General features: G+C 43.9%; 1 protein-coding gene across 1 annotated transcript in view; it reads right to left on the reverse strand.

Moving 5' to 3' along the window:
* Window positions 1-18,626, reverse strand: part of LOC135912099 (trypsin-like) — a 30,169-nt gene that overhangs the window by 10,157 nt on the left and 1,386 nt on the right. The window contains exons 2-4 of the mRNA XM_065444481.2: window positions 18,547-18,574; window positions 13,162-13,235; window positions 8,973-9,088 (exon numbers count right to left, since the gene is read on the reverse strand). Of these exons, the coding sequence (XP_065300553.1) occupies window positions 8,973-9,088; window positions 13,162-13,235; window positions 18,547-18,574 (218 nt within the window). The remainder of the gene's footprint in view (window positions 1-8,972; window positions 9,089-13,161; window positions 13,236-18,546; window positions 18,575-18,626) is intronic.

Genomic DNA, 18,626 nt, shown 5'->3' on the forward strand with positions numbered 1-18,626 from the left:
TCTGTCTGTCTGTGTCTGGAACCATATTCCCGGAAATCGGAGTCTCTGGGTATTCTACGGTTTGGCATTGAGCTGGTTTGCTAAAGGAACAACGTTCAAAGCGAACCAGCGGAAAAAAAAAAACCTGGAGTCAATGGGCATATTGCAAGCTGTAACTACCTGCCACTCATTAACGAACCACTTTAGCGCCGGCATGGGTCACAATTTCTTCGACACTCCGTAGAGTCTAACCCGCGCCGAGCGCGGACTCTACGGCAGAAAGCAGCGTGCAGTAGCAGCAACATGTTCAGTGGGAGAAAAAGCCAGGCTGACATTTTAACGACGCGAAAGAGTTAAGGGCCCCGTGTCGAAGAAAATTCGTTGTCGGCGTCGGTGTCAGCATAGAGAAATAAAAAGGCCAAGAGCGGACACTCCGAGAAATATGGCCTCAGGAACTATGCCACGGCTGCGTAACGAACTAGCGCTCTCTCCAAACGCCAGAGGACGCAGGCGAAAAAAAAAAGAAAAAGTAATGAATTCTGCTCAATCGTTTTACAAAATGTTAATTATACGCCCAAATTTGGCGTGTTTCTTCTACATAAAAACAGAATTTATCAAAGACACCTTCCCAACTTTTTGTTCTGCATCCGTACTGCGATAAACAACAATCACTATTCGTCCACCGAGAAGAAATCAACGATTCGTGTAGCAGCGGCGTGCGAGCGGGAAGGTTTCGTGAACGTTGCCTGAGGCTGTGTTTTCGTGTGCGAGACAGGTTAGTCACGTTTTCAAGCGAAGCTTGGAGTAACTGACTTGTGAGGGCGACGAGCCCGTACGAAAAAAATTGAGAAGGCATTGAAGTATCGTTGGTCAATGTTGACTTTTTATTGAGGAGTTATTGAGAGTTTGTTGAGAATTGTTGAGTTGAGGGTTGAGGACTCTTGAATATTGGCCTCTGAAATTTAATTGAAACACATTGGGTACCTCAATGCTGAATAATTGTTAAATCACCATTGAAAGTTCATTGTGCTTAAACGACCCGTTGTGTTTGTTTTGTTGAATGGTTGTTGAGTTACCATTGATGCTGCGTTGAACAAACGTTGTAGTAGTTTTGTTGACCTGTTGTTGAGTTATTATCGCCACAACACTGAAAAGCACATTGTGGCACAGTTGACATGGCATTGAGATCTCAGAAGTCGCCATTGAAATATGATTGACGTTTCGTTAGGCTAGTGGATTTTTATTCATATATATAAATTGCTTTGCTGTTCACACTTGCATGCCCCGGTGCCTGCTCATAACTTTCCGAAACACAAACAAAATCAAAGGAGAGACTGATCAACTTGAACTACCTTTATTTACACTAAAGATGCGTGCGCATGAAACATTACGGTAAATAAGGCGCCACCACATCGAACCTGGAGACATAGGCTAGTACCTACAGCACTCTAGCAGTTTAAATGCATCTGAAAAAGCCTATACATATGAATTCAATCAAAACGATCATAGTGGCCTTCACTTTCGACTTAAGTTTATGACTAGAAGGCAAAGCAACTTCAAAGGCAGGGATTAAGCATACCCTTTAAACAACCAACTTTGAACACATGAACACTTGAAGATGCTTGCACGTTAATACACAAAAGACATTTGAATATGTTACATTAAAATGTTTCGCACACTAACACATCACAGAAAGAGCTACCGCTGACTGTGAGAAGGCAAAATAACGACTTGAAACAAATAACTTCACGTACGTATATGCAAGCTTTAGCACACGTCTATCACTGCAACTAAATTTAATGAAGTACCAAAGAAGGTTTGCCTGAGCTTTGTCTTCGAGATGCATATATTTTCAAGTTGCCCAATTATTTTATAAAACAACATTACTCAACATCTATTAATTGACTAGACATCATTTAGAAAGTTGTCGGGCATGGTGAACACCTGAATCATATGTTTCTCATGAGCCAGGTTTGCTTTCTTCAGAAATAAACTTCAAATAAACTTATCTCTCTGGCAAACGTCAAGAACAAACAGCACACCATTTGATTAGGTTAATTTGAGGTACAGAAGAGTTTGTTGGCGGCATTTCCTTAATTTAGTGAGCTCATTTTCAGGTAATATTTCTGGACTTGCACGAAGCTAATTAGGGAACTTTTTGGCGCCTTTTCCCTATACCCAGCAACTAAGTGGTACCTAAGTCAATAAAGAGATAAGGCAAGGCTAATACCTTGAATGATAAGAGAAAAAATAATTATTTAGCACAGAAAATTGGTAGTAACACAGGGCTAACAGAATTCCAAACAGCCAAATAAATGGTCACCTGCACTTTCATTATGAAGTACCCCAGAAATAGTCATAAAGGATGAGAAAAGGTTCCCATGACTCGACAGCTAGATTGGTGAGACAGTGAAAAACACAAATAAATGCATATACGAAACACCAATTACCTCAATTCCGCAGGTAAAATATTATTAAAATAGCACCAGAATTTAGCTGCATAAGATACATAAAGGTTGCATAAAAATTGGGACAAAACAGTAACTGAAAGACGGAGGGAGCTGCAGCACCCGTGTTAAAAAAAATTACAAGGAAAGGGATATATATGCATATTCAAACTCACAATTTTCGCTCCAACATATAGAAAAAGAATGCATGCACTTAGAGCAAAAAAAAAGGTTCATGTGCCTCGAGAATGCAGCACAGTACAAAGAAGCGTCATGAGAACTGAAAAGGAGATCTTACTACGAATTCTTGCAACCTACAATCAGGATTGTGCCATGTCATGCCTTGAATGGATGAAATTTATAAATCTTGCACACAAAGGAAGTTACCATCAATCTTATTGGCTTCCTCAGGGGACTCCTTGAAGTTGAACTAGAAAAATGTATTCAGTGGTAAAAACAACGAGAAGACCCTGTAGCGTTCTTTCTGAAATAAACAGCGCAAATAACTCCATGCATTAATTCTATGGACACTTCGCCAATTCGGTGTACATTTATATCTGATAACCACCCAAATAGAGACGAGAAGGATGAAATAAGGCAGGAACACACATGAACGCTGACACAACTAGAAGTTTATTCGTGAAGACAAACATTTTAAACACACCGGCCAACTTCACAAAGAAAAAGCCCTAGATGCGCAGCAGAAACAGCCCGGCACAACAAAAAAAAGGACCGATATACGTCCTGTAGAATAAACATGTGTGTCAAAAACTAACAAAAACATGAAAACTGAAAGGTTTGTCCTGTAAGTGATATTAACAAGAAGTACTGCAGCAGCTCTTTCCCACTAAGGGTCACAGAAATCTTGCTTATGAATATTTCTTAGTGGTCAATAAATAATGTTTCCATAAGTCCTGTTGTGTTCTGGCCTTTGCGATGAAACAATTGCTCTTTCTGCTCTATACCGCAACACGAGAGGAGTTCAAGAGCAATATTTATTGACCACAAACGAGACAAATGCATAACCAAGTTATCTGTTGCCCTTAGTGGGAAAAACTTGCAGTTCTCAAGAGCATTTCTCGTTGGGTAGTATCACTTATCGGAAAAATCTTTCGCTTTTTCCAAAGATTTGTCCGATAGTTCTCGTTTTTGACGCACGTTTATTCTACATGACATGGCTTTTTCATATTTTTTTCTTGTCGCACGTGGCTGTTTCTGCCACGCATGCACGGATTTTTACCTTTGTCAAGTTGAGCAGTGTGTTTAATACCTCTGTAATCAAAAGTACTTTTAGTAGAGCTTGCGATCGTGTGTGCCCCTACCTATTTCGTCGTCCGTCGTCCGCCTCTGTTCGTGCTGCTGTTTACAGTACGCACGCATCACTTGTTTAGGCTGTTAAACGTTCTCACAAAGTAAATGCCTCCCCTCAAAAGGTAGCCCATCCTTTACTACTAAACGCCAGAGCAAATCGAAAGTAAGCCTTCACAGCGTCCATGCGGCAGCTAGTACACTACAGAGCAGCACAAAAAATTGTTGAAAATCCCACTTGATGGAGAGTGGCAACAGAGATGCGAGCTTGCTAGTGAATCAGCCACATATTAACGGGTGTCTCTTGCACGACGCCAAGGAGCTTTTCACGTAGAACACTTTAGTACCTGGGAATTAGCTGCATGCGTAACCTGTGAGAAGGGAATGTGGACAGAAAATGAGATAACGCGGTTTAAGAATCTGCCCCACACTGCACATAACTACGCACGAAATGGAAGTACACACTATACTGGAAAGCAAAAATACGCGACTCTTTACGAGTGCCGTCGAGAAAAGGAAGAAACGGGTTGCTACGGTAAATGTTAGCTAAAACACGCACAGCGATGTTTCACAGCAGGGAAAAGTATTGCCGGCTCTCTCGCAGAACCGAAGACCACGCGACAGTGCATAGCCGATACCAAGCAGATATCGAATCTTTGGATAGAAGTGCAGCAGAAGGAATGACCTAAAGATAGCCGAGAGCGACGCGAGCGTGAGCGTGCCGGTACGAATCAGAACGTGTATTTACCACTTCTTCGAAGCTAGCCGTTCCGGCGTCGCTCCGACCATCCTGCGCGATTTGTGAGCAGAACATCGCGCACACGCCAATGCGCGTTTTGCACAGTAGCGTCCGCGCAGTGAGCTAGCTTCATGCACGCGTCATTCTTCACCGCGCAAACGGTGCTCGAGTGCGACGCTTAGCTCGAGGCGACAACGCGCCGATTGACGCTCCTTTCGCTTCTGCAAGCAACGCACATTCAGACCGGTCCAACTCAAAGAGAACTCAAAGAACTCAAAGAACGGTGGCATGTTTCGGTTATCGCCTATTAAAATTGCACAGTACGCCTTCAACGGCAACCCGCCGCGCTACATAAAGATGCTTACATGTAGTTTTGGTGGTGATAGGCGATAAGGTGAGCCCGTCGGCGGCTGTGGTGACGACGTCGGCGGCCGACGTCGTCACCACACCTCTGTTCATTTGCGCTGTGTATCCGTGTACAGTCACCGCGCGGAAGCTGTGACTAATCGGTTGGCCGTTCTCTGCAAATCCTAAAGAGGTGAAGTGTATTTCGCGGTGCGCCGCATCATTAGCCGCAACCTAACTCGAGGCGCGTTTAACCGCTACGGCACCAAAGGTGACCACACTAACCGTATGGTATACGATGAGCCACTACGGAAAAAAGTAATAATTCTGATGTTCCACGTGGCAAACCAATGATCTGATTGTGAGGCATGTCGTAGTTGGGTACTCCGTATTAATTTTGACTTCCTGGAAATTTTTACGTTCATACAATGCACAATGCACGAGCGTTTTTGCGTTCCGCTCTTTTGGAATGCGGCCGCTGCAGATATCGTACCCACGACCTCGAGCGGCGGCCGCCATAGTTATGAAATGCGTAAGCGTGAAGTGCAACAGTGCCTTCCGGTACGAGTGTGGTACAAGCGTAGCACAGCTGCACACCTGTTGCACAATTATCTGTCGCTGTTCTCATAAGCTCGTAGTGCCTGCCTAAATACCTTGAAAGGCAGCGCACCTCTCACGTATCGGAACGCGATAACAAGCGCTTAGATGGCCCACGTGAGCGCCCATTAAAGATGACGTGGCCACTGTACAAAATTATCACTGCGCAGAGAAGCCGATCCTTATGTTCCAATTGTGTTGTCTCATACAAATAAAGGAAACGTTAATAGACAGGAACAAATGAAGCAATGCAATTTTACGCACATGCGGCGCCGCTGCCTCCTCGCCTACCATTGTTTCAAACGAAGTGATGGCGGCAGCGAGAGTTAGTATTGCGCGCATTTGCTCCGGGGCGTGCGGTTTGCTTGAGGAAAGTGAACGGTGTGCTTAGCATCTCACGCTCGTCAATGTCAAAATAGAAAAAAAGGCTACGTGCCCAAGAAAACGACATTACTTACCTATCTTCAGAAGTGCGGCTGCGACTGTTTCGGGGTGCCTTCTCTCCAACAGGCATCATGACCTCTGCCGCGCAACTCATCAAAACAACCAGGCTCGCACATCAGCGAAGACCAGTAGCTGGGTGAGCCAACCACTTCAGCGGATAAACATCGCACTTATCGTCGTTAAAGCATTTCAATAAAATGTGCATCATGATGTCCGAAAAGAAAAAAATACTTTCATCGAAAAGCACGAGGCGTTAACCACCGCACAACTGCAACCGAATAACTAAGTCTGAAAGCCGTTCACAGCTTCACTATCGTATTCAATTATAAAAACCTTTCAAACACAAAATAACGGCACTGAAAAACCGCTAATTATTAAGGAATAATTTTTCATCAACTAACCTTCATAAAATTTTAAGCACAACCTAATTTGTAGCGTAAACAACAAATACTACGACCAAAAAAATGCGACTACGAAACTAGCGGTAACCGTGTGTACTGTTGCAAAAGTGTGCGCAAAACGAAACTCGGTTGCAACCGCTTGCGCGCACACATACACACCCGAACGCTACCTTAACGTTTGTAGCGTCACCTAGAAATAAAGATTACTACTAGTTTTGCAATTTTTACAAAAATAAGGCTTCTAAAATAGTTTTTTTTAGCGCCTTTGCAGATGACGAGGTGACAAGTAAGGTTTGATAGGAGTCCGTTACCTGTATTTCTTTCATTTCCCTTTGATGTTCTTAACTGAACATACGAGACCTGCGGTCTTAGGACGACAGTTAGGCCAGGCTCAAATAAATCGCGTGCTTCTTGCAATGCGGGAGACGGGGGCAGCCGCAGATACAGCGATTTGCTGTGATACTGTTGCGGCCATTGCTCAATCTGAAGCTCCTTGAAGCCAATGGTTATAGCGGCTTAATGGTTAAGCGCGTTCGTTCTTTGATCTCTAGTACCATGGACATTGGATAAAAAAAACTATATTTGCTTTACGGACAGTGGGCACGTCGCAGGAAATTCGAAGACCTCACCCGTGTATGTTTGTAGCGTGTGCGCGCTTGCATCCTACGGTTCCCACAGCGCGTCCGATGCTCGAAGGTAGCCTCGTCACCTGTCGGCACCTGTCTCATCGCCGGCCGCGCTGCCGCCGTGTCTACTTTTGGGGAACTCCACATGCGCGTAGTCACCTTGTTTGCAAGTGAATTTCGCATTCTACCGCTCCGCGAAACGTGCTCATTTCGGATCGTACGAATGGTTATGTCATCTAGTGTATGTTAAAACGACGATGGAATTTGTACACCGGCGAAGAAATAAATCGTTATCAACTTGGGCGGTCATGAATGTAGTCTAACGTTGCAGTTTTTACGTAGCGAAAATGGATACGAAAGTTGGGTGGTCCCGGAGATAGGCGCTTCAAAGCGCCAGCTGTAGCGACAGCACCAGGAAGTGGCACGCGGCGCACGCGCCAAGCATTTCCGAGCTTACTGGCTTTCGAATGAGAGGAGTATGCGCGCGCTCGTGGCCTATTGGTTAGAGTACCGGGCTCGACGGCCGACGTTCGATTCCACCCCATCGGTCACAGGAGGAGGAGGAGGAATAAACATTTATATTAGAACCAGCACTTTATGATGGCCGGGCCTAAGCCTCCCACGAAGGGACGTCGAGGGCTTGCCTCACCGCCGCTTCGCGGGCGTGCTGGGTCGCCCAGGTTTGGTCGTCCAGGGCGGAGCTCCGCAGAGCCTCATGGAACCTCGACGAGAGAGTCGTGGTGTTAGTCTGGGTGTACTGTCGGTCACACATTATTTTCTTTTAATGAAAGTGAGGCGAAAGAAGCACCTACCTGCCGCAAAGTGACAGGAATGAGAGTGGAACGCATCGCAATAAATGTTTGGAATGTCTTCATATGCGAGTACTAATGATTGTATACTGGACTCAACTGCTACACAACAAAAAAAACTAAAAAAATCAACACAAATTACCCAATAACTTATTTATTGAGAACACTCAACGGCAATATTGTTGTGCAAGGATTGAGTGAACTCAATTGCTCTTGAAAATTTGTTGAAGCGCGTTGTTTCAACAGTTGCCCAACTATATATCAATGGTTAATCAACAGTCATTTTTGTACGGGAGGTTCGCTAGCAAAAACAGTTTGCGACTTTATATGAGGCGGCTAGACGCGAACAATCCAAAAAGCATGTGCCCTGAAGAAATGCTTAGCGACAGGGCTGGTACCATGTACATTCTTGCTACCCCCGCCGAGAACGGAATAATCTTTGTTGGTTGCGTTCCGTGAAAATCATCAAACGCGAAGCTGCCGTTAACTTGCACCGGTTCACGGCTGTGCACTGCACTGCGACTCGCAGCATGTCAGACGCCATGGAGACACTGCGTCTCGGTTTGCAAGGGTAAACCGTTCTTGCCCAGCACTGTTTGCGATAACCACGGTATCGGTGTTCCATTGAAATAGTTCGTGTTGGCATACTAAAAACGATCTGCTGGACAACGCTTAAGGTCAATATCAAGAATTGCACATTTCAGGAAAATTCCGGTTTCGAGAATATTGAATTCCTAACCCGCGTTTACATGATCGCATGACGGTTGACGGTCTTTTCGTTGGCCCGTTCCAGAGGCTGACGAACGCTGGAAAGAACATAAAACACGTCACGCCGAATCAGACCGAAAACGGCGTTCCGGAGGCGGGCGCTACCTAAATAAAGAAAAGCAGGGCGTTAGGCGCGCTGCAGCCGAACTTTGCTCGCTCGTTTCTCCTATAGGGTAAGGGCGCCTGAATATTTTAATAATACTGCTTGCAAACTCTGGCATGTGACATAAACAGTGAGTATAGCTTATTGCACTTTGTACTGCAGCCAGGTGTGTATCTACGGCGCACGGATGGACGCTGGTGTATACCTCCGTGCGGATTGTTTGTACAGAAAAGTAACGGTGTGGAAAAGTCTCCAATTACTGCTTATTACATTAGCAGTAATTACATTACATTATTCATTATTCATTACATTATTACATCCATTACATCATAAAAAGCGAGGCAAAGTAAATTTGGTCGAGATGCATGCGCGTCATTGTGATTCGCGCTTATTTTTAAGTACTTACTTCCTATAGAGGCAGTGTGCAGCGGTGAGTATGAAGCTCGGAGAGATAATGCTTCCTCCACATTTAACTTTTACCCGACGGTTTGTTCGATCCATGTACTTTATCTCGAGGTATACCTATAGAAGAGAGGGCACGTGGTAAACATTTAAATTGGGATAAAACTATAGGAAAAGTAATGATTTTAATGCATTTCCGCAATCTGCATTCTTAAAGATACCTGTTCAACGTGAGGATCAAAGTGCACCTTGAATATACATGGATTGGTGGAATATTCATAGCTGAGTACATTCATGACAAGCGTGAATATACGCTTTATACCACATAATATACGACCGCTGCTCCCGTAGCAATGCAACCTTCGTGTCACTTGTAGGCTCAGGTGAAAAAGTACTTTCCTGCAGAGGCAAATGAACAACCTTCCTTTATTTTGTCTGCGAGAAAACCATGATAGAATTATGAGGCACGCCGCAGTGACTGCTACAGAATTATTTTGACCACGTGGGTTTATTTACCTTGCACCTAAATAAATGAGAACGGTCGTTTTAGTTGTTTTTTTTCCCTGTATTGAAATGCGCCCGCCGCGGCCAGGTTTGATCCGCGATTGAGACACATAATCGCAACGCTATAGCTACAGAGTTACAGCGGCGGCTCAACAAGTCCAAATGAAGGTCACAGCGAGTGCCTCAAAGTATGGCACAAGCTCAGTGCGTGGGAGGGGCCAAGAATTCAGTGGCATTGCAAAAACAAAAATAGAAAGGTGAATGCAAAAGAAACTGATCACAAATAAAACAAATTAGTTACTATTACAGCGTAGCCCAAATCGGTAAAACATACGTTTGAGGGAATGCGAGGGGAAAAATATATTTTCTTGCCCGGTGATTTACACGCACAAACATAATACCAAAGATTGCATGGGAAAACAAATTAGTTACTAATACGGCGTAGCCCAAATCGGTAAAACATACCTTTAAAGGAATGCGAGGGGAAAAATATATTTTCCTGCCCGGTGATTTACACGCACAACATGCCAAAGATTGCATGGGAACTTGCGCGGGGTCGGTCAGCTGGCTGATCGCATCCATTGGGTCAGAGAACAAAGTTTTTGCGATGAAGTCGGTTCGTTTCGCAGCAATGATTGACATGGACTGGGAAAGAGAATCACGGGAGGTGAGTCTCGTGTGTCTCGTTTTTCGTGGATGTGCTAACAAGAGAGCACAAGAAAAAAAAAGAGCAAGTGCTCCTTTTCTCACACTGGGAAGCATGGTGTAGAATTGTTCGAATGGTCATACTTTCTAAAGGAAACAAGTAAAAATGTTTTACAAAAATGACGCTCAAATATAGTATGAATACCAGATACCGTCCCATTTTTAAATAGAGCAAGAAATTAAGCATTACATGTTTTTACCTCCCGTTTTCGGGCACCTTCCAGTGACCTTGAGCCAAAAGCCAGAGCCGTTATCCGGGCACTCAAACGAGAAAATCCGGTCAAGTTGCAAAAAGAAAACGATTTCATTCGGGCAACCAGTCAAAACTTAAGGAAATGCGGTCTCTGGCTTTTAACCCTTTGTGCAGGACTGTATTACATGCACTAATTACTGCCCAAACAAGTAAGAAAAATACTGGTTTCGAGTTCTCTCTAATGTTAACAGTATCACTCAAGCTGTAACTTCTAGTACGCTGAAGTTTTTGTTATTTCCACTAGGGGGGGGGGAGGCGACGTTCAAAAGACAGACACAAGGCACCGTACACTTCACTGTCATGTTTTGGTGCTGAGAGAGAGTTGCCTCTCTAGTTTTGAACACCATTGGTCCGTGAGTTCCGCAGTGGCGGTTTTGCTTCGCCTCGAGAGATGGCGCCACGGCGGGCTGCGCTCAGGCGCTTTTCTTCTAGCTGGCAGTGTGCTTGCTCTCCCTGGCGTTTATCGCTGCCTGTCGTGCCGCCTCAAGCCGGTTTTGCACTTCTAGCTGGCCAGTGTCCACATAGACCGGTGCACAGTATGGCGTGGTGCAGTGTTGCGTGGTAGGGTATGCCGACGGGGACATGTGCTGCATCTATTTTAAGATTGTGGCTAGTATCATGTCCAACCAATCTTCTCTGCCGGTTGCTGTTTCATGCTTACATCTGCTCTTGATTACGGGAGAGCGAGCAATACTTGTTTTTTCATGTAAGTCGAATTCGCTTCATCAAAAATTGCTGATTCGCGTAATTTATTACTCGAATATAGTTTTGCCCAAAACTGAACCCCTGTGTAATAATGGATGACGATTTAATAAATAACAAATATCGGACTTAAGTTATCTATTGCTCCCTGAACAAAGACGGTAATGGTAAAAGCACGCCACCCGATGCACATGCAGCGATAGGCAGGTTGGAGGAGCTAGTTTTTATGCTACACTCATGCAGATCCTTCTGAGAGGAGGAAAAGATGGTAGGTCTCGGGGAAATTACACTACTTTCGTCTCACTTGAGAAAAGATGTTCGTACGCTGCCTTAAATCCAAGTATGATTGTGAAAGACTAGCAGTATTGAGCAGAAATTGTTTTCCCGCGCCTTAATTCGCTCAGCAAATTGTGCTTTTTGCGCAACAAACGTGGCTCTCCTGCAACTGAATCCTTTGTAACAGTTCTCAATTGAACCGGTATTACCCTGTCAGGACCGCAGCAAGTGCTGTTATTACTTATAACAAAAACGATTATTCTACGATGTCATGCAGTTAAGACTCGAACTGAGTATATTCACAAATAGATATTTATGCTCAAGTATGAAGGATGCTACTGGAAGCAGGGGTGTGCTCTCGAATAGTTTTGTTGCTCACATTTAGTCCTGTCATTGCCATTGAAGTACTAACTTGATACTAACTAGACCACTGCGGAAATAACACTTAACATAGTATCGTGCATGCAGTTATCTTGCAATACGTAGGCAAATGTGGGCAATTTTTTGGTGGTGAATTATTCTAACAAAGTCAAAGGAGAGAAACCTTGCACACACGTTTTGCTTTTAGACATTGGCGAGTTGGGCATGCTCCGATTACTGTGTGAAGCGTACATTTTCAATCGAACTTGCTCTTCTATCTGCTTATAATGTCCTTGCTCAAGAGGTCATCGAATCATACGATGTCGCCCTAAGAGCTGTCCATTGCATAAGGTTTCGGTGGGTTCCGGGACACTGTGGCTTACATCGAAATGAGCTCACCGACGTGGAGGCGAAGATGGCCCACATTAATGCCACCCCAGTCTACATACCATTCTTTCCACGACCATACACTGATGCCCTAGTGTATAGACGTCTGCACGATAATACTGCACTATTAAGGGATTCGTCAGGTCAGCGTCATCGCCTCCTTTACAAAATAGACCCGGAGATGAAAGTAAGGATGCCACCCAAGAGGACAAGATGCAGTGCAAGCTTGTTGTACAGATTGCTACTAGGTGTGGCCTTAGACCGCCGCTACCTGCATCTGGTCGGCCGGGCGGACTGTCCGAACTGTATGGAATGCGGTATTCCTTTGACGACAGAACACCTCTTGTGCGTCTTCTCACGATTTGATGTACAAAGAAAATCACTGACAGACATCTTGTCGAAATCTGTCGTTGCGCTATTGACTAAAAAGGTTCTATCGGGACTTTCCTGTAATCCTCATCATCTGCTTGATTGTCTGAAGGCTTACAAGGAAATTTTTGGATGAGAATGGACTGGACAAGAGACCTTGAAGAGTCTTGAACCGTGCAAGTTTTTCACCACCACCTTTATCCCCCCAATCAACGTCTTCTCCATTCTATTTTTCTACACCCAGTCCCCTTCTCCCAGTGCCGAGCAGTAGGTCTGAAAATCGATTCAGGCCGAGCGCTCGACTTTTCTCTTATAATAAATATATATGTATATCTCATCTAGTTTCTGCCCTAATTCGCAAATTCAGCCATTTGCTTTCACTGAAATCGCCATTTGGTCACGTGCACGTTCGTAAACGCGTGTTTATGGTGTTTAATAAGATATTATCGTGAACATTTCGTAACTAATTAAACACGTCTAAGTGCTGTTTTCAAACAAACTTTGATATTTATGCCTATGTCAAGTTAGTGAGGCGTGAGAATGTCTTGCCAAAGACGTGTGGTCATTATGGCAACAAAAAATGGGATGATGGAATTGTTAAGGAGCGATGTAAGTATGACGGGAAGTCTCTGCCTACTATCCATGGTACTTGTAGCCGATCAACTTTTTCGCCATTGACAATCCTTCCGATGGGTGCTGAAATGCCGCAACCTGTAATACGAGAAGGACGTGATTGCAACACAGCGATATACTCAAACAGATTAAAATGTTTTGGTGAAATTAAGCTTCTATAACTATTCCACATGACTGCGAATCATAAAAGAATAATAATACTAGAAAGCTGCACTCTGAAATCACTATAAAGATCACAAGGAAAGTTTTGTGTGTGCGATACAGAGAGAGAGAGAGAAAGAGATAAAAGCAATGGAAAGGCAGAGAGGTTAACGAGAGGAGATTTCCTGTTCACCATCCTCTATTGAAGGAGGGGAAGTGTTGCGAAAGATGAGAGAATAAGAATGAGGATCGCTTTTATGGAGGTAATTAGCCTGATTACAGGATTAAAGTATAGAAGGAGGTCTTGAAGACTGTAATGGGACGTCTCTGAACATAATAAATAGCACATTACACTAGTTGCGAGAAATCGTGAGCAAAGAACAATTAGATGTTTATAACATAAATAAAGAATAAAGGATTAAAAGTGCATAAGTATGCACCATATGAAAGTACACCACCGCATAATTTCGTTAAACAGCGGTAGAAATTAACAGTATAAATGACATGACGTGCATAACGTAATTAGCGAACTCGAATGCATATGCAAAACAAGTGCATCAAACAACAATATTATGGTACCACAATAAAAACTAAATAAAGGCACATAGAAAGAACATTTATTAGCATTAATTATGCAGCAAGATAGGACAGAATATATCATTTTAGTTGTTTTTTTAAATTCGTGAATTTTGGATGTTTTAATATCGTTTGGTAATATCCTCCAGTAACTGAAGGATGAAAAATGAAGACTCTGATTACAAAATTGGTATGCATTCTTGACCAAATGAAATTCATATTTATTGCAAACCCGGTAACATCGGTATTTATTAATAAAGAAAGACAGAGGTGCCAAGGTGTCACGCCGTGTGTGATTGATTTTGCGGAACGAAAAGGTTCTGAGGTTATATTTAACGAGCTTTACGACTAAGAAAGGTGATTAACATGTAAAAATAATTAGCCGTGGCTGTATGCGTTATCCTAATAGTTATCCTAATAGCCATAATAGTTATCCTAATTGCCAGATTCTGCAAGATTTGCAATGAGTTTACATGGGTTGCGTGCTTCCATCAAGAAGTGACGCAGTCTTTAATATGTTAATAAAGAAATAAAAAATATAAAAAGAATGATGTTTGTTGCTTACACACGTATCGCGTTTTTAGAAGCAACCTAACCCGGAAGTAATCTTGTGTTTTACTTCGGAGATTTGTTCTATAAATTTGATATAGTGTTGGGTTCTACAAACCACCACGCCGTACCGAATGGCATGTTTGGTGGTGAGTCGTGGCTCCAACCTCGGTCATCACAAAGAAAAATGTCGATCAGTCAAATAACTGCATAGCCACTGAAGAGTACAGCCACCGATTCCGACTTAAACCAGACTGTCCACCAAGGCATAATGTACTACGTTGTCGTACGCGCCTTTTGTGTGAAGGAACAACACCGCGATGAGGCATTTAAACCACTTTTCATGGTGAACGACCGTGACCAAATCGATGAGATTATTTGTGGATGAAGACTCGCCAAAGTTGGCATGGTGCGATTACTAATCTAGCTGTAATTTACCACGTTTTAGAAGCGGAACCAAGGGGATGAATTTTCATTCGCCTGGCACCAAGTTGTTTTACCAGGTTTATTTGTACTCTTTTAGTAGTACGTGTCGTGGTTTCAGCTCGAGATCACCGAGCACCACGTGGGTAACATCGTCAGGCCCTGGCAGGGAGAAAATTGCAGCGGTAAATGCGCTGCCGTAACACTATCTGAAGTCGGCGTTGCAAGCATGGATGCCACTAACCCTTTCAATTGAATTTCAGTCATGCATGAATAGCCTATTTCTCGTAATAATATAACTTTATATTTGAACTGTTTATGCGCTGGTGGTGGTGGTGGTGGTGGTGATGTTGAAGCAGGCGGGGTCAGCCTGGCATACATAGCCGGCAATTGTTCCGCCTGATCCTCCTTCGAGTTGAGATTAGTGGTGTGTCACCAGGGGCGGTATTCTGTAAGAGTCCACCTAGTGGACTGTCCATTTTGGCCGCTGCTGCTTGCATGTAGCTGTACAAGCAAGGAGGACACGAGCGGCCCCAGCCAATCAGCAGCAGCCGAAATGGACAGTCCACTAAGTAGACTCCTACAGAATACACCCCCAGGTGTCGATGAGCCCCGTGTCTCGCAGGAAGGCTATCAGCAGTCGTTGCGCTCTCTTCCTGAATGCCGCGGGCCCTCCGGGGAAAACAACGTCTTCAAAGGTCCTGTGCGTGAGACCGCTTTTTTGTAGGTTGTCCACCATCACTTTTCTTTCTGTGTCAAACTGAGGGCATAGCCAAATGAAATGTTCGATGTCGCCAATGTCACCACAGAAAACACAGAGTGGGAAAGCGCGAAGCCCAGTCTTGAATAACCAAGCTGGGGTGTACGCGGAGTCGGTCCTGATGCGGTATAAAAGCGTCGCTTGTTCACGTGTAAATCCATGAGTCACACAGGATTCGTGTGGATTCTTGAACATCTCTCTAAAGTGTAGGCGGATTGCATCCTTAGGGTTTCGAATAGCTTTTGGAGCTTTCACTTTTGGAGCACATGTCAGTGCTAGGCATGCAAGGGCGTCAGCTTCCTCGTTTCCATCAATTCCTACGTGTGATGGAATCCACTGAAACCTTATGTTAAATCCTTTGCTCGTTAGGTCGTCGATCAGTGCCAGAGACTGCCTTGTAAACTTCTCTAGAGGTAGGCCCCGATGTAATCTCTGTAATGCTGAGTTGGAATCCGTCAGGGCCACGACATCTCGTGCAGAAAAGGCCCATAGTTTCCGCAAAGCCGCGGTGATTGCGGCGCTTTCTACTGTTGTAGAGGAAACTACGTGATCCAGACGGCCAGACCATGACACATCAAGGGATGACATGCAGAATGCCGCTGCACAGCTATCTGTTTGTGCGCATACCGAACCGTCTGTGTACACTTGTAGATGGCTTTGAAACACAGTGCTCAAGTGGTCCAGCACAATGAACTTGGCTTCGGCAGTTGAAATGGTGCGTTTCGTTCTCCCATAGTGTTGAGTCCAAGATAGCAGTCGTGGCTTCTAGAAGTGAACATGTTCAGCGGGATGCGAAACAGACAAGTGTCGTTCTACCTTTTGTTCTTCGTCGAGGCGTTTGTTCTGTCATCTACATGCTCCATTCTGAAGATCATGTGGTTGCCCAACGTTCCATTGTTTCGCTTTGCATTGCTTGGGGAGTTATTGAAACCCTTTTGCGCGTGGGTGTGGCTATCATTCGCGCGCACAAATTAATCACCGACGGTCAACTACAGAGACGTAAAGCTAGTAAGTGCCATTTGCAATCACTGCGAGCATCGGTTTGCTGCACACCGACTTTAATATTGACTGAACGCCGTCATTTTGTAGTAACAGTGGTTATTCGAAAATTATTCTTTGCTTCATGAGGATAAGAAAATGTGACAGATAAGTCAACTTAGTTCTGGGAAACCGCAAGGCGAATTCCTGCCACTGCTAAGAAAGTCGTTCGCGAGCTTAGAATTTCGCACTGAGTGCTCCGCATTATGTTTCGACTATGCTTTGCACTTATTACACAGAATGGTTACTTGGCTGTTTCATTGGAGTACCGACTTACGCACGCAGAATGAAAGAGCGGTTCCATGCAAAAAAAAAGGTCATAATTTTGAGTAAGCTTCCTGCAGGACACGTTTTCTCGAATGAAGTAACCCATGTGTCCCATAATAGGACTTGTGTTTTAGAAACCACAATGTACGGTATTGCATTCGTCTTTTATAAAATTGGCGAAAGCTACAATGCTTGAGTTATTGTGGTAGGAGATATTGGATTATGTCCGGATTTATGAGGTGGCTTACTGGAAGTTATTCTAGAGTGTGCTAATGTCAGGTCGGTGAACAATTAGTTGACCATAACTTTTTTATGGCGGGTTCACCTGCTTTTTTTTTACGCGTGGACACGTTCCGATTAGCGACATGACATTATTAATTTTTCCCAAAATTAAGTCACTATCTTACTTTCGCATCCTGCACGAAAGACGACATCAGAAACTCTGCAGCATATTGGCAAGCACTCGGCAGCATCATCTCAATTTCCGCGTAAAATAAATGCTTTCTTTTTCGACCTGATCTGTAATAAGGTGTGCTCTCATTAATCTGTTTAACTAGTTTAACAATACGGCAGATGTGTTGCGCGACATTCTCACATGCTCCAAAATTTTCTAAGTGACTGGGTGTAAAGCTCTTTTAGAAGCGTTATTACTAGCGCGGCCCGGCCTGCAGCAGCAACGATGGCTTCTCAAGGTCGATGTCTTCGTAGCCTCTTGAAAGACACCTTGGACTCTCACAATCCCTAAGTTTAGTGAAATGCCTGGCCGAGCACTTAGCGGATGGTGGCATGTACCTCTTAAAAGCCTGAAACCACCTTAAGCGTCCTGAAACTGTGAAAGCGCACAAAGATAAAGACAGCACGAGGCGCTTACTAACAGCTCAAAAAATTACTAACCTGAAAAAAACGTAATAATTGCGTCAGATGTATCTCGGTCTTGCTACATGATAAGGAATTTAACTTTCTTGATAGCCTTTTAAAGAAATTAATAGCGTTGCCTTCGAAAGCTGTAACCCGTAGTTCTCTGCATGCATGCGCAATCCTCCTACTCCGTTTTCTGCTTGCGTGTATTTGTTTCCTTCGAACAAAATTTTTCAGTTGTGACTAAGTGCCTCGTCCTGTCTTCTTTCTTCGTTCTAGGTTTTGTGCGCTTTTACAGTTTCAAGACGGAAGTAAACCAACTAGCCCTGTTGTCCATTCTATTACACCTCAACACTGGGTGTAGGCGGGCGTATGAAGGCTTTGCAGTGAATCAGTGGGGATTTCAAATGTCAGACCTACTTACCCTACACATTTCGGATATAAACTAACTTGAGGCGGGTGTTCTGGGGCCAATTCCTGAGCTATAGCTATTCAGAATAATAGCTTTGCTGTGAACAAGTGATCGTCGACTGTACAAAAAGAAATGGTGAATAACTTCAAACAGAGCAGAAGCAGCCCTGTATGAAATGAAATTGTCATTCCGCAATTAAAAAGAAAGCACTAGGATTGCCATAGTTTAACGATTGTTAGGAAACTGAAAATTGCTCGCGATGCCTAGGACACCTTAAACAAATGCAGTCGCCTCTAGTTCGTCAAAATTATTGCTTAGGAAGGGTACAGCATACATAGCTCTATAAAATACAAAAAGAGGCTCACCAGGCCCGTTGATTCTATCTCCATGAGCCTGAAATAATGCAGGAGCAGCAAAAATGCGAATGAGACAACGGAAAGTTGTG

This window comes from Dermacentor albipictus, chromosome 10 (assembly GCF_038994185.2).
Source record: "Dermacentor albipictus isolate Rhodes 1998 colony chromosome 10, USDA_Dalb.pri_finalv2, whole genome shotgun sequence".
Taxonomy (NCBI): domain Eukaryota; kingdom Metazoa; phylum Arthropoda; class Arachnida; order Ixodida; family Ixodidae; genus Dermacentor; species Dermacentor albipictus.